This window comes from Gymnodraco acuticeps, unplaced genomic scaffold, assembly GCF_902827175.1.
Source record: "Gymnodraco acuticeps unplaced genomic scaffold, fGymAcu1.1, whole genome shotgun sequence".
Taxonomy (NCBI): domain Eukaryota; kingdom Metazoa; phylum Chordata; class Actinopteri; order Perciformes; family Bathydraconidae; genus Gymnodraco; species Gymnodraco acuticeps.
In genome coordinates, this window is record NW_022991335.1 from 181,017 (window position 1) to 203,464 (window position 22,448).

The following is a 22,448-nucleotide window of genomic DNA, read 5'->3' on the forward strand; positions in this document are numbered from 1 at the left end:
TTGAGTAAATGTACTTTGTTACAATCCACCGCTGTTTAAATCACAATATGGGAAATAGAGTCTTCAGCTGGCCTGATATCTTTAGTTTGAAAACATTTGTGGCACGTGATCAGCTGAGAGTGGATAAACTATCATTTGTAAATACTACCCAGCCCTACATGGACCCAGAGTGTGATACCCATCATGCTCTCTGTCTCTGTGTGGGGGCTGACTGATGACAGAGCGAGGCGTCCTTGGCGGTCTGTGGTTCTGTCTCCAAGGCCAGTGTTAACACCCAGCAGCAGAACCCCGTGCTCTGAGCTCTCTCCGTCAGACGGGGGGGGGGGGGGGGGGGGGGGGGGTGTCAGTGAGGAGTCGGCTCTGAATATAGCGCTGCTTTATTGTTTACACGTGTGCAAAACATGGTTCATTCAAAGCTGGAATAACTGAACAGGCAGGGCTGCAAAATACTCAAAAGGTAAGCAAAAATACTCTGTGTATATACAATTTACAAAATAGAATAAACTTTATATAAAAAATGTATATATTCATCTATATTCTTTAACTGACGCTGCTAACACGCTCCCTTTTCTTTCTCTGGAACATCACATTGTCTGTTACATTCACTCGTTGCACATTTGAGGAGTCCTTTATTGCAAAGTGTCCGTTCAGTGAGGTAGAGGTTTCTCTTTTTGGTCCTTAAACCCAGCTCAGCTAGGTGCTGGGCCTGCGCTGCGGGGGGGGTCCGTCCTCAGGAGGTCAAACGGCTGTTCATAGATGCTGTTGCTCTGCTCTGACGCAGAGTCCTTGGTGAGACTCTCCTCCAGGTCTGAATCTGCGTCTGGAGCGGCGTAAGGATTTTCGTGTAGAGTTATTCCGTGATGCGTCACCGAGTGCGGGCCAAAGCCTGGGTACAGGTCCTTGTGGGGGGTCCAGGGGGCCTTCCCAAACGTTCCTGAGTGAGAGAGAAGAAGTCAGAACAATGTGCAGACACAATCCAGACAGTTGGGGAATGATTATCTGAAGGGCGTACCCATGAAGGTGCTGGAGGGGGAGAGACCCTCGTGAGGTTTCCCGTACACGTTGGCCTCCGCCTCCTCCATGGAGGTGCGGCGGTCACTCTGCTGGTGGGGGGGGCCAAGATGGAGGCTGGCGTTAGGGAGCTGCATCAGGACCGAGGAGGAGCAGAGGTCAAAGTGCTCAGACAGGAAGTAGTCCTTCATTTTAGAGCTGCTCAGGCTGCCGCTGTAGGAGTCCACGTAGACGGGCCTCTGGTCCATGGAGCAGCCTGGCGGGGGGAGAAAGGGAGGAAGACAGATTCTAGAGGCTGTACTTTAGGAACACTTACTACAAACAGTAAGGTTTAGGATAGTGATCAAGAGGACCGTTTCTATTTGACAGAGGATGTGTCCACACACCTGTGAAGACGTCTGACGGCTCAGTGGAGTACATGTTGTCTCGCCGAAGCAGGGAGCTGATTGGTCCTTGATAATGGCAGAGAAGAGGATCGATGGCTGCCTCCATGTCTGTTTCACTTCCTGTGTCCAGCTGACAAAATCCTGTACGAGTGAAGGAACAGTGTCATGTAGGAAAAACAGTGCAGGAACTACATTTGAGAAGAAAGCAGGATGAGCAGGTGTTTTACCGTTCATGTCTTTGGGCTGCAGGTAGAATCCGCTCAGAGATGAAGACATGTACTGATCACTGCTGCCGCTCTCCGAGGGGATGTAGCCGTCCTGCCGCTCCGCCAGCGTGCCCTGAGAGGACAGGTAGCTGGGGATGTCTGCAGGCAGGTGGGTCTCATCTGCAGCAGGAGGACTTCAAGTTAGTACATGAACTTGAAGTTGAAACAAAGTGAAAGGCAAGAATCCTGCAGGTACATTTCCTGTCTATAAGCCCAACCACATTCAGCGGTACTGCATTAGCTTCACAAACCTTTGTCATCAAGTTATATCATACACATTTATTTTCATTGTTAACAGATTCAGCTGCACTTGTATGATACCCTTTGTAAGAGCCATTTAGGCGTATTATTATTTAGGGTAAATGTCTATGTTGGCAAGAAAGTTGTATATGCTTTGAATTGAATTTAAAGGTCACCTTTTATGCTAAATCTACTTTTTCATGCCTTTTATACATCAATAAGTGTCCCTTGTATGTTAACGGGTTCAGAGAGTTTCAGGAACCAAGACCCCGTCTCTTTTTGTCCTGATCCATCTATATAAAAACCTGAAAATAAGCCAGCCACAAATCACATGTCACAGGGGCGGGGCCAGAAGCAGCTCATTAGCATTTCAAGCTACAGACAGAGAATCATCACTTTGGAAACAGGGCTGAAACAGAGGGGATTATGGGATGCTGCAATGATCTGTTTGGTGTTTCAGCCAATCAGAGACATGTTCTGTATATATCTGAGACCTATAATATATTGTTGAAATACAGTATAATAGGGGACTTTAAATGAATGTAATAATCAAGAGTAATAATAATACCGTTTTTACAGAGTTATATGTATTGTTTACACCCTATACAAGTTTCCGACTGTAGTGCGCAGGTCCAAGAATTTAAAATGATGCTACGCCAGTCAGACAGTGGCAGGTCTGCCACCACAGCCGTAGTTATATAATACAGAGGTACCAACATGCACCCACCTGTGTTGGTGACGCTGCAGTCCTCGCTGCGTCTCCGGGTGTGGTAGATGATGACCACCCACACCAGGGACGTGCCCACCACGCAGCACACCACAGCGATGATGACGATCCCCACCGTGGTCCAACCATCATTGTCCGCTCCTGCCCCCCCCATCATGCCCCCCCCCACACCGCCCTGCACTCCGGAGTCACAGTTGGGGTTAGGGATGATGGCCAGCCGGACGTTCCCCCGCTCTGTCCCCAGAGTGTTGGACATCTCGCAGGTGTACGTCCCCGCGTCGGCCTCTGCAGCGTCCACGATGATGAGGAGCTGGTTGGCCGCTGCGAAGAAGTGGCGCTCAGTCACGACCAATGGGCTGTCGTCTTTTGTCCAGTTCAGCCTGGGGAGGGGGCTGCCGCCGGCGATGCACTGCAGGACCGCAGTCTCCCCCTTGGCCACGGTGCGATCCATGAGGGGCCGCAGGAAGGAAGGCGTTTCTGTAAAAAGGACCACAGCAGAATTATCCATCAGTCAAGATCTGATCTATCATCACACACGCCCTGCGACCACATCTGCAAGCTCTGAACATTTTCCACTGAAAGATTCTAGCTCCATGCTGATGCTTCTTTGGTTCGACTGCTGGAGAGTAGTAACGCACTGTCTGACGGTCACAATAGCAACTGATGCATATTTACAATTTTTTTATGAATTGACAGTTTAGCAACACAACCCCGTTTGTCTCTGGTATTAGATGGTTCATGTTAAGCCAGCCACCGAAGCTAATCTCTAATGGTCCTTGTTCATTAATGATATTTCTATTTCTATAACATATTTGGTTTTTGGTTCCAAATGCGAACCAGTTTGAAAACAGGAACAAATGGTTTGCAATCGGGCACTAGCTACAAACTGGCCCCGGAACCGGTTTGGTGGTAAAGGGGCGATTGAGGTTTTTTCGTACCTAGAACCGTTAGCGTAGCATTAGCAGAGATAGCTCCAGCGGTGTTCTGGGCCGTGCAGCTGTAAACACCGATGTCCTCGGCCTTGACGTCCACGATGAAGAACACGTCGTCCTCCGGCATCACGTGCATGCGGCGCTCGCGTGCAGCAGGGAAGTCCGTGCCTCCGTCTTTCTGCCAGGCGATTTGAGGGGAGGGGTGACCCACGGCGGCGCACTCCAGTCTGGCTGTCGCTCCGGCACGGATACTCAGGTCCATTGGCATCTTGGTGAAGGACGGGAGCACTGGAAAAGAAAAGTAACTTCAATCAGATCATTTAGAACTTTGAAATAAATGGACTTTATAGATCCAGACACAGCAACGTCTTGACTTCCCCTCTCCCAAACCTACTGTTGACGGTGAGTCTGGCCTTGGTGGAGTAGGAAGATCCGAAGTGGTTGGAGATGACACATTGGTACTTCCCCTCGCTGGAGAACTCCACGTCCCGCAGCTGCAGGGTGGTGGTGTACTCCGTTACCTCCGTCTCTCCCACCATGCCGCCCTGCACCCTCAGGTGGGCCTGGTTGTGGATCTCAGCGTCGTCCAGGACCTCGTTGTCTTTCTTCCAGGAGAAGGTCATGGGCGAGTCGCTGGAGCTGGCCGCGGAGCAGATGAAGGTCACGTTGGATCCTCTCAGAGCGGACTGCGTCTCCGGCTGCAGCGTGATCTGAGGCTTCGGGAAGTCATCTGGGGTGACAGGAAGGTACTATTTAAAAGTGACTATGCTGTAGTCAGAATCAGAATACCTTTCTTCGTCCCACAGAGGGGAAATGTACATTGTTACAACAAAAGTCAAGAGCAAAATATTAATAAATGGAGATAAAAATTGAAATTACACAAAATACAATTTACAAAAATACCCATTCAGGTGAATAACTAAAAGTACCAATACAAGCTTTTTCAGCATGTATAATGTAGTGTGATAGCAACAGTATAACATGACTGTGTAATAAAGTTTGGAAATGTTTGGTATAATGTTTGCATTTTGTTGTCAGAGAAACTGAAATATTTCAGTAGCTCTCTATGACAGTAACCAGGAGAGCTGTTAACTGAACCGAGTACATTTCCACATCGTCTCTTCAGGAGACTCATTAGCTTGTCCAGGAGTCGGGAGGAAAATACTGAACAATCTGGGTCTGCTCGTAAATGGAAAAGCTGTGTGTGTGTGTGTGAAGGTGTTGCACACAGTGAATGCCTCACTTACCACACACAAACTGGTCCTGGCTGACGGAGAACACGCTGCTGCCCTTCAGCGTCTGCGGGTGGGCACAGCTGGCGGTGACGCGGGGCAGGAAGCTCTGCTCTGCCACCCAGACAGGAAGCCACTGGAGCTGGCAGTCACACAGCAGGCTGGAGGTGTTCAGCCGCCTGCAGGGAGACAGCACAGAGCTCCATTCAACGCTCCTACATCTCTGGAAACGGCTGTTCTATATGACATGTTGAACTTCAGTAGATGATGAGGACAATTTGTTGATCAGTGAAACTAATAGTGATGTCGGAGCTGTATATTGATTTTGTTTTACGATTTTTTTTCCAGCGCACCAGTATGGCATATGGCTTTTCAATCAGGCTAAGCACGAGGAGAGCCATAGGAAAGGCTGAAGGGAAAGAATTATAACTGCATTTATGTATGATATCGGATCATTGAAATAAATGTTCCAAAGGATATTCTTGCCTGGACTTCTCAGTTTCCCTGCTGGTGCCCCAGAGGCAGTTAAGAGTTACATATTTATATTTCCTTTCCTTTCCACTGCTACAATGGACTTTAAATGTTGATTTGCTTAATTAAGAGACTACTTAACTATTCAAACTGTGTGGAAAATGTGTCCAACATGCGAACCATTCAGTCTGAATAGTTTTGGGAAATATTTGAAATTCCTTTGTTTAGCAACACTGGAATCAATGCTCTAGTCTAGTGGAACCTGTTGCTGCTGCCTTTCCCAGCAGACCATCATGACTTTCACCTGGTGCTCTGTGCAACATCCACCCTGACACACTCACTGAAGCTGTGTTTAAACAGTCCTACTCACAGCTCCTGCAGGTTCCTCATCTGAGAGAAGGCGTTGGCCTGGATAGACATGATGGCGTTATTGCTCAGATCTCTGTGGAGAGGAGAAGAGAAAGAGGACTGGTGAGACCCTGAGGAAAGATGGCGTCTCTTTCTGCCAACATCAGCCGTACAGAGGGAACGCTACAACAACTTCAATGGAGAGAAAAAAAGGTCTGGGCTCCAGAACAATAAAACTCTGGGCAGGAGTTTGCTGTGTTAATCAAGAGAGGCCGAGTCTGGGCGGCTTCAGCTCGGCTACGGCTGGGAAAAAACTCTAATTAGAATCAAATGCAGCTGTTGTACACACTCTCTCTCTCTCTCTCACACACACACACACACACTCTCTCACACACACACACACACACACACACACACACACACACACACTAGCCTTGGTGATCGATATAGTCTGGCACTACAGTAAAAATACGTTGTCTTGATTCCACATGAAAGAGGAGGCCTGGGAGAGGACTGAAACAAACAGCCTCTGTGTCTGTGTGATTCACCCTGCTTAGTTTACAGCTCAACTTTTGGAAACAATTAGTGAAACACGAGGCCAACTCACAGGTGGTGCAGCGCGTCCAGGCCGGAGAAAGACTTCTTGGTCACCGAGCGGATCTGGTTGCCCTGCAGGAAGCTGGGAAACAACAAGACTCTGTATCAGCTTCTAACTCTTACGATTCAGAAATACTTGTCACATCGAGTCTGACATTTGTCTTGCCTCACAGCAGCTCCATTTGTAACATCAAACAAGGACAAATATTACACGATACAAGGAAACAGACATTTAACATAACATTACAATCACTGAAAAACACAACTGGTTCAAGACCCTCGAATATACATTTGATCTGGGATTTATCTCAGTATTTCATTTTACGATCGACAGGTGCTCAAAGGAGTCAGTCATATTCGTATTCACTGTCCAGGACACAGAGATGATGTTGTTGACTAGCCTCATGTTATTATGGTCTGCTGACCCCAGAGTGTCTCACAGGTTCACCTACAATCTTTGAGCAGATTTGACTTTAAAGCGCTGGACAAACACTTGTAGTATTGCACAACTGTAGAACACTCAGAATAACAACTGTAAAAAACAAAAGAAGAATTTCTTATTTGCAGGAAGTCACATAGTGAGGGTGAAACACCTTGAGCAGGAACTCACAGTTTGTTCAGCTTGTCCAGAGCAGAGAAAGGGCCGTTCATGTCTTCAATGGTCCAGGAGATTTCATTATTCTGGAGATCCCTTTTGAAGAAACAAAGACAGACCACGTTGTAAAAACCCACCCAAAAACACAACTGCACTTACGATGTGAATAAAACCTAATGCGGCTTTACGTCTCATGCTTGAGACTTTAAAATGATATTCAAAGCGGCTCCATGCCTGACAGGAAGTCCCTTCGTCGCCTTTGCAGCACTTTTAAAGTCTGCTATGGTTTTCTGTGTTGCATAGAAACAGTTTTACAAAGGCATGCTGCACTACAACATGTGTGCTGTATTCTCAGCTTCTTTGAGGATAAATATACTCTGTGTGCAGTTAGATGTGTGTGAGTTGCCCTCAGGGGAAGGGTTGCCGCAGATCTCCATCTTCCATTCAATATATAACACATCTGAGGTATTTAACACATTCTAAGGGTTGAGTTGTTTTGGTTAACCTGCCGTTTTCATCTTCAAAGACATTGCTCCTCAGAGTGAGACTAACGGATCATGTAGATATTTACTACTTACTGCCAGCAACTGCTATGTAGCTAACTGAATCCATAAACAGCGCTAACTGAAGCTTGCTGATGTATGACCAATTAACAGTAAAAAGTAGACGGGCACTTTTTTAAAATTGCAATCCATTATACAACACAATATACCAAAGATCTAATTGCAAAAAACGAAATACTTCTAACTCTGAAACACCTTACTTCTCAATATATGCAGTAGCACATGTTGTGCTGACTTCATGATGCTCGTTGGCTCGGTTAGCACATCTGGCAGATTAGTGTGTGTATGAAGTAATACACCTCTTTGTGTGGTAAATCTCCACTTAGCGTAGTCAGTGTTTTACTAAGCTGACATTGTTCCTGTACTGTGAGCACAGAATTGGTTTCTCTGCCATTACTTGAATGGATTCCTATGTGTTTGATCTACGAACGTCTGGGTAAAGAAGCAGCTCTACAGAGCACCTGCACTTTATGTGAGGGGACGACACCAAAACCTGATGATTACGTTGCTATCAAACTCATACAGTGGCCACTGAAAGGAATATGGACACATCACACCTGCTATCCACTGAAAGGAATATGGACACATCACACCTGCTATCCACAGAAAGGAATATGGACACATCACACCTGCTATCCACAGAAAGGAGCAGGAAACAGCATTAAGTCACCGGTTTGGATCCCTCAGCTGCTCTAATACGTTCAAACTGTCCTTTCCTCCTCAACAGGCCTGGATATGGCCAACTGAGATTGAGGAAGGATATGTGTGTGTGTGTGGGGGGGGGGGTGTAAAGCCCTGAGGCTCCACCTCGCTGCACACCTGCCCTGTGGTGACCTCAGCAGCACAGCACACATTTGTTTCCATTTAACCAAAACCCCAACCAGGGGAAATGTTAAGGAGCCCCTCTGTGGGAGAGGGGGGTTGGGTGGGTGTGGGAGAGGGGGTCAGGCTGAGGAAGGGGTGAGATGGGGGGTCGTTGAGGTCTGGGCTGTGCCTCTCGGAGGTTTTCTTTATGTGTGTGAGGAGACCTCAACACAGTAATCTATTTCACATCCCCAAAACAAATCGGGCAGGATATTTCCACTCAGGCAGGGGATTGATGGAGAGTGAGAGGGGGGGGGGGGGGGCTTTAGGGAAGGGGGACCGACATATAGTGTTTCTGTTAGCTGAAAACCGAAATGAAACCGAGAGTCTACTTAAAGCAATAGTTTGACCTCTCTTCAAAAGTTAGATATAGGATTGATACAACATGTCTGTACATGAGAGCTTGACCTGGGACGGGATTAGCTTACAAGACCACCAGACTAACTAAGCTTAGATCTGCTCCAAGCAATAAAATCATCTCACCAAGCGTATTCATGAATGTTCTAGCTCCTGTACAAAAAACGCTAAAGAGTAAAAAAAAAGCATGTTGCTAAAATCACATAGGGGTTGGGAGTAATAACCTGTAACTACATTCACTGCATATGATATCATATTCATGAGTGAAGTCAGATCAGATTCACACAGGAAGTGGAAGAACACATGAGTAAACCCTTCCGCCTGGTTGTGCTTCGTTACGTGAACTTACAGCAGGTGCAGGGTGGAGAGGCCCCGGAAGGCTCCGTCTGCGATGAAGCTCACGCGGTTGTTCCCGATGTGGAGCTGGTCCAGCAGGCTGAGGCCCACGAAGCTGGACTCCTCCAGTCTGGACAGATGGTTGGAGGAGAGGTTGCTGTAGGACAACACAAATACAAACAACCAGTCAAAAACATGTAGTGATTTGGTTTTATGATAACATTCATTTTGTACGAGGTGATCAAATGTTGCTACAACACAGCAATCGTGAAAGTAAACATTGTGAGGAGCCAGGTTTTAAGTAAACTCAGATGAGAATGCATCAGATAGGTGGGCACGCTCCCAGCCGACAGGCGGCTTGTTTACTCTCAGCTGCATGTGATAAGAGCGGCACAAACAGGGAGAAGAACAACAAGCTGTCTGAGAGAAACACTGAGCGGACCGCTGAAGTAAACAGCAGCCACAACAAAGGGAACTCAATCTGCTGCCAGGTATGTGCTTTGATATGGAAGAAGATCACTGGAGTGTGTGGGTAACGTAGTGTTTGACAAGGGAAGAAACTACAGTATGATGGGATTGCCAACAGGAAAAATAAGTGGTACTTCCGGAGCTGATGTTTGTGGCTCAAGTGAAGGCAGATGGCTGGGTAATGTGCTGGCAGAGCATGAGAGATGTGTGCGTGTGTGTGTGTGCGTGTGTCAGGAGGAACTGGAGTGTGTGGGAGGGCAGGCAGGAGTGCCCGGGGGGAGAGGGCGACACAGAGAAGTATTGGGAGTTCAGAGTGTGAATGGAAAGTGAGGAGGGAATAACGAGAGGGATGGAGGGGGGGAGGGAAAGAGGGTGCAGAGGGGGGAGGGAAAAAGTATGAAAGAAAAAAAGGGTGGACTCACAGCTCGCTGAGTTTCTGGCAGAACTCCCAGGCGTCGGGCCGGACCCTGCTGATGGCGTTGTGAGAGAGGTGGAGCTGGTTCAGGGTCAGCAGGCCGTACAGCCAGCCCTTACTCACCTCTGTCAGGTTGTTGTGGTCCAGCTGTCTGTAGGACACACACACACACACACACACACACACACACACACACACACACACACACACACACACACACACACACACACACACACACACACACACACACACAGTGAGACTCTATACTACCTGTTTAACCCCTCCTGTTGTGTTCCTTTCCCCCCCCCTCACTTTGGTGGTTCCGGTCAAATTTGACCTGTGTTTTTTAAATGCTCTTACATTAACACAAACATTTGTATTAAACACCCTTTTAAGCTGTAAGCAATATGTCAGACTACTGGTTTAAAATGAGCATGGTTGTCCATGTGTGCGTACTTATTTAAATATTTATTATAATATTTATGATTGATGAAAGTAGTAGACCGGTCAGATTTGACCCGAACCAGCAGGAGGTTCTGCAGGTCAGGACTTGATGCACAGTTCTTGTCAGCTTACAGGACTTCCATGTTGCTGAGGCCCCAGAAGGCCCCGTCCATCAGGCGGTTGAGGCCGTTCCTCTGCAGCTTCAGGGAGCGGAGGGCGTGCAGCCCGTGGAACGTCAGACCCTCCACCCTGCGTACCCTGTTCCTGCTCAGCTCCCTGAAACACACACACGCACAACAGTAAAGTAGAGCTCTCAAAAGCACAGGAATTGGCTGAATGCCTGAACCCCTGCCAGTTAGGTTTGGGAGGACTTGATGCTACTGGGTGGCAGTGATAACCCACTCACAATAAGTCGATAGTGGGGAATTTCTTCATCAGGAGAATCATGAATATTGTCATACATGTGCCTTGAAAATCTTTCTCGTTTCTATCGTGGTAGAGAAGTGAAAGAAGAGTCTCGATCTTAAAACACAGGACTCATTATCTGAGAGAAATGTATTATTATGTTTTCTATTCACACCCCTTATGGAACCATATGATTTATTAAATATTAAAGATTTGAACTAAAGAGGATATTGAATTAAAAAATGTATGCATCCTATTGGTGATGCAATGCAAATATTTGTTTCTTAACAAAATGTTAAGGTAAAGACATTCCAGTTTATTAGGGTATTTGATGATTGTAAGGATAATATCTTCAAAATCTAAAGCCTGATTGAGAGTCAAACGGTGAAGCTTACAGGTGCAGCAGGTGGGGCAGCGTGAAGATCTTGGCTGGGATGGAGGCCAGGCGGTTGCGGTTGAGCCGGAGGAGCTGCAGACTGCTGGACAGGTTGGTGAAGCAGCCCGTCTCCAGGGAGGAGATCCGATTGTTGTTGAGGTACCTGACAGACACATGTAGGGCCATTAAAGCAACACAACAGCTACATCTGTAAGTGGTCAGACAAAAGGATTTATTCAGATTTCTTCTGCTCATTCAGGCACAAACACTCTGGGAAACACTCACAGGTTCCTGAGGGCCAGCGCGGGGAAGGAGCCCGCCTTGATTTCCACCATGTTGTTGTTGCTGAGATCGAGTGTTTCCAGAGCGAGGAAGGGTCTGAGCTGCTCCGCGGAGACCCTGCTGATCCTGTTGTTTGCTCTGAAAACACAGACAGCATCGCTCCAATAAATGACAAAGGTACTGTGTATTTGACCAGCGGCTCACACCAGCTTCATGTTTCCAGATATGCAAACAGTCAAGGCCCTCAATTAGCCTGTGGTGTAAAAAAGGCAAACTCTCACACGCCTGTAAGCTATAACTTACCACCCAGCGTGAAACTCTGTCAGAGGGTTTTGCTGATGTAGCATGCATATTTTAGAGATGACAAACACATTGCTCAGTATGATCAAGTCGCTGCAGTCCAAACAACCTTTGGCTTTAGTGATGTGTGATTTTGTTTATAAGGTAATTACCAACAAGGTATTTTAAAAAGTAACCTGCCAATTACTTGGCTGATGAATGCCATTCCCTCAGTGAAAGCATGCCTCGGCAGAGGCCAGCAATTTCCTGCGCTGCACGCCTCCTAAATTGCAGTGCAGGGACTCTTGGTTATAAACACAGCCGTACAGTGTCCTCTTTGTGCATGAGACTGGCAGAGAGAGAGTGGGGGGGGGGGGGGGGCAGGAATTCCCTCCAGTGCACCAGACTACAGGCCTGGTGTTCAGTATTCATACGATGGGTACAGTCTGCCCCTCACTCAACAGACCTGTTAGCGTTTCTCATTCATTTCCCAGCAACCTCCAAAATAAAAAACGCAAGGACAGATTCCTTGTGAGACTTCATTTGGGAGGCGGAGCTATTCATATTAAAGCTGTCAATCAGCTGACTCACAGTGTAGACTGCGCTCTGAGAGTGGCAGCTGGCATGTTAAGACCGGGCTGACCATAGTGTGGCCCCCCAGATGTTTCTAGCAAAGATTGTAGAAGAAATATACAACTTTAAATACGTGATATTATTGGTTATTAATGACATTCCTAATCCGAGTGGTAGACTATCCTATAAACTATAAAGCATACAGCAGGTGTTTGCTTTGGCCCGTATCCCACCATCAAGTCACAGTTCCGGCTCTTTTAAGGGAATAATGTTAGGTACCTAAGTTTAGACTGTTCATCGATTTACTAATAATCAACAGTTTTGATTTGAATTGGGGTTTTTTTCAAGCAAAAAGATTATAAAGACGTGTCTGTTCACACCCGGGGGGGGGGGGGGGCACTGCTGGTTAGTCTTGACCTCAGGTGTAAACTGGTTAGGTCCACATCAGACTGAGACAGCCCCATCACTGCTGAGAAACAGAGATGTCTCCCCCCACCCAACCAGCCATGACCCCTCCTCCACCTGTTCACTGCTTCCTGCACACACTTCCTTACAAACAGGCGTCTTCATTTAGAAAGTGCAAAACATTTGGAGAGCAAGCTCCTGAGCGCAGAGTAGCGTCTCCCCTGGTGCTGCGCCTGAGGTCATCTCTCTAACCCTCAGCACTAAATACTCCAACACCTAAAGACAGTTGTTGGAGTGCAGTAACTTCCAGGCTCCAGTAGAACACAGATCAGAGCCATGAAGACCCCCAGGCTGCTCTTTTGTTGGGGGTCTGCAGAGGGCTCTCCACGCTCCACAGGTCCCAAACAAAGCTCTGCACACCACCTGTATCTCAGTTTTCATGTTCCCCTGACTGCTCGCTGAGAGAGGGGAGAGAGAACCAGTATTTCCAGTTTCTCTCAGGGGGGAGGGTCTGCGCACTTCCTGTCTGTCGACGAAGCTCCACTGCTGGAGGCTCTCAAATACGTTTCCATTATTCTATGAGATCCATGCAGCGATGATCCCGTACTCTTCTGTAGTGCACCTGAACACATCTCTGTGACTGCAGGGACACACACTCACACACACTATAAGTACTTCTCCATCCTCTCCACACAGACAAGCAGCACATTGTACACTTCAATTACACACACTTCAAAATGTGTTCACCCACTTTGCTATCAGATAACGTGATTATAGAGCCATTACAACTGTGGTTGTAGGGTTAGTTGCTGTTAGTGGAAGTCAATGGAAGGTCAAATAAAGCCCCCGGCATAATTAGTATCGACAGAATATGAACTCATTATGATCTGAGGCCGGCTGTTGAACGCAGTATTAAACTCTGCATGTCTCTGCGTAAGATCATCTTCACACATCTGCTCTGTCAGAGAGGAGGGGGGGGGGGGGTCGTACTATCATGCCATCTGAAGGACAGTCACATAAAACACTGCAAGCTGTGAAGATGTATTCATGTGTTTCTATATTGCCTGTAGTACTGACAAACATACAGGTTGTTATTCAGGTTCTAGGGTCTCCATATATTAGGGTCCTGACAATAACCGGGATATTCCAATAAAGCAATATTGATATCACTTAAATAACACACAAAGGATTACATTGTGTCAATAACTGATTGAAGACATTAAACTCACAGTAACCAAAGGTGAATTGTACTTGTAGCTTTTGTATAGATAATTCAATAATATTGTTATAGTGAATTCTTTTGGCCACCATAATCATGTAGTGATTATGATATAGTGACAGTCCTAAAAGGTCCAAAAAGGCATTTTGCTTTGCAGTATTTCTCTGTTGCTCACGCCACTTTACTGCTCCTAACCCTGTCTCCATACAATGAGGGTGTTGGTGTCACCAGCCCTTCAGACTACAACTGATTCAACACTAACGTTACGTGGAACCCCCATCACAGGTTGAACTGCTGTGTAAATGTCACAGTTGATGACTATAATCTCTACTGTTCTGGTGTGTCGCTCTCATCTTCACAAGGTTCCCATTTCCGTAGACATAGCGAGAGGTCCCCCTCCTCTAAAACTAATCAGACCTGGAATCTGCAGGTCATTTGTTCAACCCCCTGAACACAGGCGGAGGGATTTGGAGGCGGTGGGGTTTACCCCCTCCATGAATTCCTGGGAAATGGTTCAATTAATTAAGATGATCACGACTCAATCACTACCAGCTGCAGGGTTATTGCCGTTGTTTTCCCTCTGAGCTGCGAGGTCAGAGAGCTGCCGCTCGGTCTGACTGGCTGTTTGAATAAGTGCTACTCGATACCCGAGCTCTTTTTTCTTCAGAACCCTCCCAGCTCAGAGGTTCTGAAGGAGGGAGAGACATTCTGAAAATCACACAGCACCACCTCATCTGAAGGGGGGGGGGGGCACAGCCAGTGTGAATTACAATTCAGTGTGTGCTCTTTCTACATGTTGCTCTGACTCATTTGGAATACATCCTACTCAAGACTTTACTACGTGACAACAGTGTAACAGATTCACTATTTGGGGTCTTTGTTTGAAATCAAAGCAGGTCATTAGAATAGTCTTCATTTAAATGTGTTCCTTTAACACAAAAGGCAGTGTTTGTTTTAAGGACAGAAAAAGCCTTAGAGAAAGTGCAAAAAACAACACTGACCAACAAGTAGAGCAGCTCGTGCATGAGAGATGACATGCGTGGGTGTAGTTAGGTAGAAACCAAAGATAACAGTTTGGTCTGGTATGACAGGTAACATAGTGTATATAATAATGTTAAACATTTCCTGGTAACTAACCTTTAAATGTGGTCTATTAGCTGAAACCTTCTTTTTTTTTAATGATTGTTTACATGTTTTCTTAAATGTCAACTCTCAAGGTTGTATATACTATGGAGAGTACACACTCACTTAACCTAGGAACATCTTGATACAAATAGTATGTCACTTAAAATTCAAATATAAAGAAATTAGAGCCTGAATTGTTCTACAGGGTTTAGCAGGTGCAATAAACAAACAAATTGTCTGAGGACAAAGCGGCGTTGTGTTGGGTCTGATGCAGAATACTCCTCATCGCGCTGGGAGACAGGCACTTTCTCCACAATGACTTCACAGCGCTCCGTTCGGAGAGACATGCCACAGAGAGCAAATGTAATTGTTGAGGTTTCACAAACTAATATCTGGTGTGTTTCTGAAAGCCTGTATTGCACAACAATAAACCAAAATATTCTGAACAAGTTAACCGGCTTCCCCCTGAATAATCCTACAGTAAAGAATCAGTGCATTTATACAGAAAAACTGGGCCCATCTGGCTACTTTCAAGTGAAGCACCAACATATTGTCAAATCTTTAGGAACTCAGAGACACTGCCTTGATTCCATATCAACCACCAATGTGTATAATGGCTGTAATAGCAATGTAAGCACGGTGTATAGGTCTATTATCGGTGTTACATGGGTGCAATATGGGTTTAATAACAGTGTTATATATGTGTAATAATAGTGTAACATGGGTATCATATGGGTGCAATCTGTTTGTAATAATAATGTTGCAACCTGGGTGTAATAGAGGGTATTAATGTGTAATGTGGCTGTAATATCAATGTAATGACAGTTTAACAATGGTGTACTATAGGTGTTGTAATATGTGTCTAATAACATTGTGATAATGGTGTAACATGGATGTATTAACGTTGTGATATGGGTGCAGTGTAGCAAATTGCAATCAATTAATATCCTAAATATTTACATGTGACCATTTAAGGGATATATTATCCATCCACATAAAAATCACCAAAGTTGGATTTTCACATGACAGATTTTCTTTCTGTCCAGCATCACGTCACTCCCTCCAGATTAAAAATACAGCCACAGCCGGCAAACAAAACATTTCCATTAGTGTGGGTCTGTCCTCCAGCATGTGACCCGTCTGGGCATGGCTGCCATGTCTCAGTCTGCCCGTCTGGGAACGGCTCAGCCAAAACACTTTGCTCTCTCGAGGGAAGGCGGGGGGGGACTGTTCCCAGCTCACTGCTCTAACCAGCAACGACAACTCTGGCAGAGGATTACCCAGAAGCCCAGTGTGAAGAGAGAAAGTTAGAGAGAGGCTTCACTTACAGGATGAGTGTTGTGAGGTTGGAAGCATGAGGGCCCAGGTCAGGTATTTCCTCCAGTTCATTGTGGTTCAGCTTTCTGTACACATTGAGAAAAATACAATTATTTTCAAATGGAAGACATTGATTAAGGCTGTTTTAAATCCAGTTTTGGCATACTCACATTTCACTTAGATGTTGTAGTTTGGAAAACAAAGTGCCGTCAAGCACCCGCAATTTGTTGTGGCTCAGGTCCCTGTGGAGGAAAACAAGTCAAAATGAAGGAAAGGTATACGCCATGTGTTTGTGCGCTGCTGCAGTCTAACATTTGGTTTGACATGGCAAACATGGATAACATTGTCCTTGTTATTGTGCTCTGACACTGTGAGCAGAGGAAATGCATCAAGGAAAAGTCTCTGTAATTAAAGAGGGAGACGGTGCTTAACCATGGGGATAAAATGAAACCGAACGGTCAGAAAAATAAAAAGCAGATTTGTTGCAGACACTGTCCCAAACAGAAGTGGAGAAAAAGGTTGTACACAGTCTCAGAAGAAATGGGGTCTAAAGAAAGTTGACTAATTAGTTGCAAAGACTGGGGGTTTGATTTCAAACTGAAGACATGTCACTTACGGACAAACTATTGATACAGGACCAGACTGGTTCAAGTATTTTTCTTTTAAATGAAAACAGTTAGAAACCCAAACAAACTGCTTCCCATTCAAGCCCAAATGAAACAGGCTTTCCTCCATGACTGAACAGCTCACTGTACAGGCCTCCGCTGAGAGGCAGAGCCACAGCAGACAGGCTGATAAGTTATAGCCGGTCAAGATCCTCTGAGCTGAAGGAGGCCCAAACCTGGCCAGGGAAGTCTGTACACATTCTGAGGTGGAGGTTTCCATACTGGACCGGGCCAGAACCAGACCGCTGTACCTCCAGGCTAAAGACTTTCCCTTTCACGCTGCTGTTAATTGAACTATTCATATCCTACACTGCACTGTACTTTTATTCAGGTTTGTATTCATCCGTTTGCCTTATAATGACTGTTTTTAAATGCCGTTTTATAATGTTTTTATTTGGTAAAGCTGCTAAATAGATACATCTGGTGTCTAGGCTTCTATTGATTAAATACCAAGTTAGACTCAGAAACTCACAAACCGATGTCACAGATTTAAAACTTGTTTTCTTTTGCCATTTGGTTAACTTTCAGATGTATTTATATCTTAGAGAAGCCTGAGAAAGATCGCCGTTTGTTGCACACATAGACATTTGTACTTATTGTTTAATTGTGTTCCCGAGTAGTAGCGCTGGTCTAGGATTTCATTTTGCCTGAACCCTGTGGACGAGAGTTGGATCAGCGTCCTGGCTCTGGGGGAGACTCGTTGTGAGACTCTTGTTTTTGCGGCCTGTTTTGAAAAGAGGCCTGAAAAGCAGCTCAAGGACTCTGGCAAACGGAGCATAAAGTGGTGGAGTTACGCACGATCAACGCTGCGGTGCCAGACCCCCCCTTTACCTCCCTCATCTGGAATCCATCAAGGAGCTCTGGAGGAGGGGAAGAACCTATCAACTGCTAATGTATTCACAATCCGGGAAAAGCGAGAAGGACGCCTTTCATACGTCTGAAACACCCCTGTCCAATTTTCTGGGGCCTGTTTTCGTTCTTTGGTGAAAGTTTCACGAAGCACTCAACCCAAGTTTGACTTCTTAGCCTTGCTAATGCTAACCCCCCAGCCCCTGTCTTTCTCTTTTTCTTTCCAAGCATGGAGCTTTTTTGTTGTTGTTGTGTAGTTGAGACGCTGTGGGTCATAATGGAAAGGTGTCCTATCATGCTCCCTTAGATAAAGCCTAAGTAGTTCTGACACTCCCACTTCCCTCACAAAGCACCTCTGAGGAGCGAGATAACACAGCGCTGCAGACGAGCTGCAGCCTGTTCCTGCTGCCCCCCCCCCCCCCATCTTATCAAACACTGGATAGATGGGCCGCTCTGAGAGCTGTCACTAAGTTCCATAAATGCACATCTTCCATCTTTGTGGACGAAGCCAAGACGACAGCTTTAAAAGGCTGCGAGTTAGCCAAACACATTGGTGGAAAGTAACTAAGTATATATATATACTCAAGTATCGTACTTAGGTACTTTTACATAATTGTACTTCACTTGAGTTAATCCATGTAATGCTATTTTACACTTCTTCTTCACTACATTTCATTTCATTTTACTCTACCACATTTATTTTCACACTTTTTACATATAAAAGCACATGATATGCTGATAAAAAAAGTACAAACTACAAAACTTAAATGCTCTTACAAAACAGGAACTTATAAAGAAATTCATATTATACTGTGAAACGATTCATTGTGCAGAAAGAGTACTTTTTATACTTTGAGTTACGTTTGATGCTAATACTTGTGTACTTTTGCTTAAGTACAATTTTGAATTCAGTACTTTTACATGTAGTGGAGTATTTTAAGACCATAGTATTTGTACTTTAACAAAAGTAAATGATCTAATTACTTCTTCCAACAATGGTCAAACGTTTTAATGCCAAAAAGCTAACATAAGCTAAATGATATAGTGTGATGTAAGTGGTGGTTATGTTATTTGAATAAATTACTATGTTAGTTATTGTAAGGTTAATATGACAAAATGTAGCTTGCTACTGTAGCTTATTAGCTGGAGTAGCTAGTTAAAACAGCCAGGTAGAAGCTAGCAGCATTAGCATTAGCTGTGACTGCTGATGTTAACTAGCTCCGTACTTCCTGTCTATTTCCCTGGTCAAATAAATGTTCTTCTTTAAGTCCAAAAAACACCAGGTTCCTCAGATAAATGTTTGTCAAACTTAAATAATTGAATTAGTATTCTCGTCCAGATGTGGGACTTATAGAGTGCCACAGTGACGCATCCTAAAACCCGGAAGTAAACTCTTTCCGGTTCCTTCGACAAAAACCAATGCAATTTCTCCATAGGATTTTGGAAAATAGCTGGAAATAAGGTCTGTGGTTGAGACACATTTAAGAGACGGATCACGTTTTGTTCAGCCGGATAATCTCCACATGTCTACCCTACTTTTATAATTTTCGAATCATAAATCGAATCGATAGATTTATGATCGATAGATGTATCTTCTCTTAAATGTGTGTCAACCACAGACCTTATTTCGAGCTATTTTCCCAAATCCTATGGAGAAATTGCATTGCTTTTTTGTCGAAGGAACCCGGAAGGAGCTTACTTCTGGGTTTTAGGACGTGTCACTGTGGCACTCTATTGTTATTCAAGATTAAAAAGTATCTTTTTTGGTAAATTAATTAGCTGTAAGATTGATCATTTACTTTTCCACTAATTCATAGTTTCCCTGGACAAATAAATAGCCTAGTCCTAACACTCGCAAACATGTCCTCTGAGGTCTCTAGACAGCTTTTATACCCCTGGAGAAACAAATGAGTATTTATTGTAATTGAGTTCTCCATGTATTCACATTCAAATGAATGCATATTGTTTTCAAATTGCTCTTAAACATAAAAAAGTGATGAGGCATTACATCTAGACATAAATATGTCCCCCAAAGAACTTTCCAGACATTAACGGCTTAATCCCACTTCTTTATGCCAGGGGTTCCCAAACCTTTCAGCCCGCGACCCCCACTTTGGCAACCCCTGCTTCATGCCCTTCTTTCTCCTTCCCCCTTTTCTCTGAGAGTTTGTTTCAAACTAATCCCAACACGCTCCCCCTTAATCAGTACCATCGCTGGCTCTGGATTTGCTAATTCAGCAGAAATAATGGGGTGCTGGAAAACAAAGGCTTGGCGGTTTAAGGGCTTTAAGATGTGCTGGAGAGCCACTCGTAAATTAGCATGCCAGAGTGAAAAGAATTTTCCCCCCATGTGGAACTTTTTTTTCATTTTCTTTGGAAGGCCGGCTCTGGTTATGAGGCTCAGGCTGGGTCTGTTTTCTCTGGCAACGTCAAGTTTCCAGAGCAGCACATTTCAGAAAGAGAAAAACTCAATTCAACAGCTTCGCCCAGTCAGTGAATCAAGCACCACACAGGGCAATACAAACCAATACTGTCTGCAGCGGAACGCAGAGCAGTAAAGATACAGCAAGAATAATGATCTGTAAAGGAGAACACACGCCATTAAAGTGGTGTTTGGTGGTTCTGCTCCAACAGGCCGAGCTCAGCCTCGTCTTCTCTGATGGAGCCAGAAGGGAAACAGGAGAGTAATGGAGATATTCCTTTAGGAAGCCGGCCAAGCTGCACACTGGCTGCCTCTGATTTATGCCGTTATGGCTCTGAAGCCTCCAGGTCTGTGAAGCTGAAACCTGAAGACTGAAGCAACACCAATCATTGCAATGTGTATGTAACCACGCTGTCAGACCATTATAAACACCATGGATGTCTTTTAGTTGCAATTCTAAGTACTTTGTGGGAGACACGAGTATGATCATTAATAGCGTTGCTATTACTACTGAAAACTGCTAGTATAGGCAAGATTACTACTCCTACTTCATCTATGCATCCCTACAATGATACATGAGAACGCCTGCATTTCAAAGCCCTACCTGCTGGGGAGATGTATTCACAGGTAGGCCTATTTACACTTTAATGAAGAGGCTTCACAAAAGCACATTGAAGTGTAAACACATACTGGAGGCTGCTGGTGCTCCACCGTGTGCCTCTATTAACCCGACATGCTGATAGAAGTCCTGATAAAGTGAATTAAAGCAGTGAAGACACATGGATGGATTCATGGCGATCAGGAATCAACTTCTTCTGTTACAGATGATGCAGAAAGCATTGCAGGAAGTTTACAAAGTCAAACATAGAATAAAGTTAGGGTCTAATTTCAATCAAATATTTGTTCCATCCATTTCAAGTTTAGTGTGGGGTGATCTTAGTAACACCAGGTTATTTACTGCAGGAATGTGGATCATGGCATCGTTGCTGAAGGAAACAACATGTGATCCTCACAGAGCGGAGGAGTGGAAATGCACTTCAATAATTACCAGACAAATGAAACATAAAACAATACACCGTGACAGGAATAAAGCTCTTTAACTGGACTCACAGTTGCACGGTCCATTCCGGGAGTGTTCTCGGGATTTGGCCTCTCTTTAGCCGACTGCAGTCCACCAGCTCCCCGACACACACACAGGGAGGGGGGCAGCCTGAGGGAGCCCCGGCCGCAGCCTGCAGCCCGACCACCAGCAGCAGGAACACGGCGCAGCCCGCTGGAGAAGCCTGCGGAGGGGGACACATTCTCCGGCCACACAGAGACCCCTCTTCACTTTATCCAAACAGCGAGGTATCCCCCAAAGTAATCCAGAGACAGGTGGTGCGGCGGCGGCAGGCTTTATATCCACTCCCCGGCTCTCCTCAGGGCGCTGGAGGGGGAATTGAAAAGAAAAGTTTCCCTCTGGAACTTGCCCATTCCTCTGCTCTCACTTTGTGCGGTGCCTCGCGCTGCTGAGCAGGATCCCCACAGCGCGAGCACAGCAGAGGTATGCGGGGGGAGGGACCGCAGGGGTGTCTGGGACATGTAGTCCATGCTGCTGCCTCTGACTCCTGCAGGTTTGTACCAGGCAGGAGAAGTTTATTCAAAAATAAATAAATACATCTGTTTTAGTGCACAGGGAGAGAGCTGCTTTTGGAAAATATTTCAAAATGTATTCATTTACTTCAGAATGAACATTTGGAGTATTTTTTGCAACAGAGCACATGAGTAACACATCACCAAGCAGTGACAAAAAAAGACATCACACATTCAGGTAATAGCAATGAAACACATTTAATTGTATTTATTTTAATATAATAATAAATAATAACAAATATATAAAAGACAACCATATATCAAGGGGGAAATAAAAGAGACAGGAAGAAAGACATTTTGAGAAGTTAATTAATACAGTATGATTATTGAAACCCCTGTATTTTTGTGGGGAAATATTCTATAAAACGTTGTACATGTTAACACACCTTTAATACTCAGTAACATTTTAAATGTAGGACTTCTCCTCAGATCTACTTCATATAGTAAACAAGTCTCTTCACTCAGGTGTTTTTCCACAGGCCCTGAAAACTGCAGTCATTAAACCGCTCTTAAAAAAGCATAATCTAGACGCTTCAGTAATGAACAATTACAGGCCCATATCAAACCTCCCATTTCTAGGTAAAATCATTGAAAAAGTAGTCTTTCAACAGTTGAGTAATTTCTTGCATTTAAATAACTGTTTTGAT

General features: G+C 45.0%; 1 protein-coding gene across 1 annotated transcript; it reads right to left on the minus strand.

The window, feature by feature from the left end:
* Window positions 1–359: 359 nt before the first annotated feature.
* lrig3 (leucine-rich repeats and immunoglobulin-like domains 3) lies at window positions 360–21,694 on the minus strand. The gene is given in 20 exon segments (XM_034240439.1): window positions 360–719; window positions 722–934; window positions 1,013–1,267; window positions 1,398–1,538; window positions 1,625–1,783; window positions 2,631–3,107; window positions 3,569–3,850; window positions 3,957–4,292; window positions 4,810–4,973; window positions 5,636–5,707; window positions 6,221–6,292; window positions 6,821–6,901; window positions 8,939–9,082; window positions 9,816–9,959; window positions 10,385–10,528; window positions 11,053–11,196; window positions 11,319–11,453; window positions 16,245–16,319; window positions 16,404–16,475; window positions 21,280–21,694. Coding segments are annotated over 20 exon segments (3,327 nt in total). The 5' UTR covers window positions 21,471–21,694; the 3' UTR covers window positions 360–693.
* Window positions 21,695–22,448: the final 754 nt, after the last annotated feature.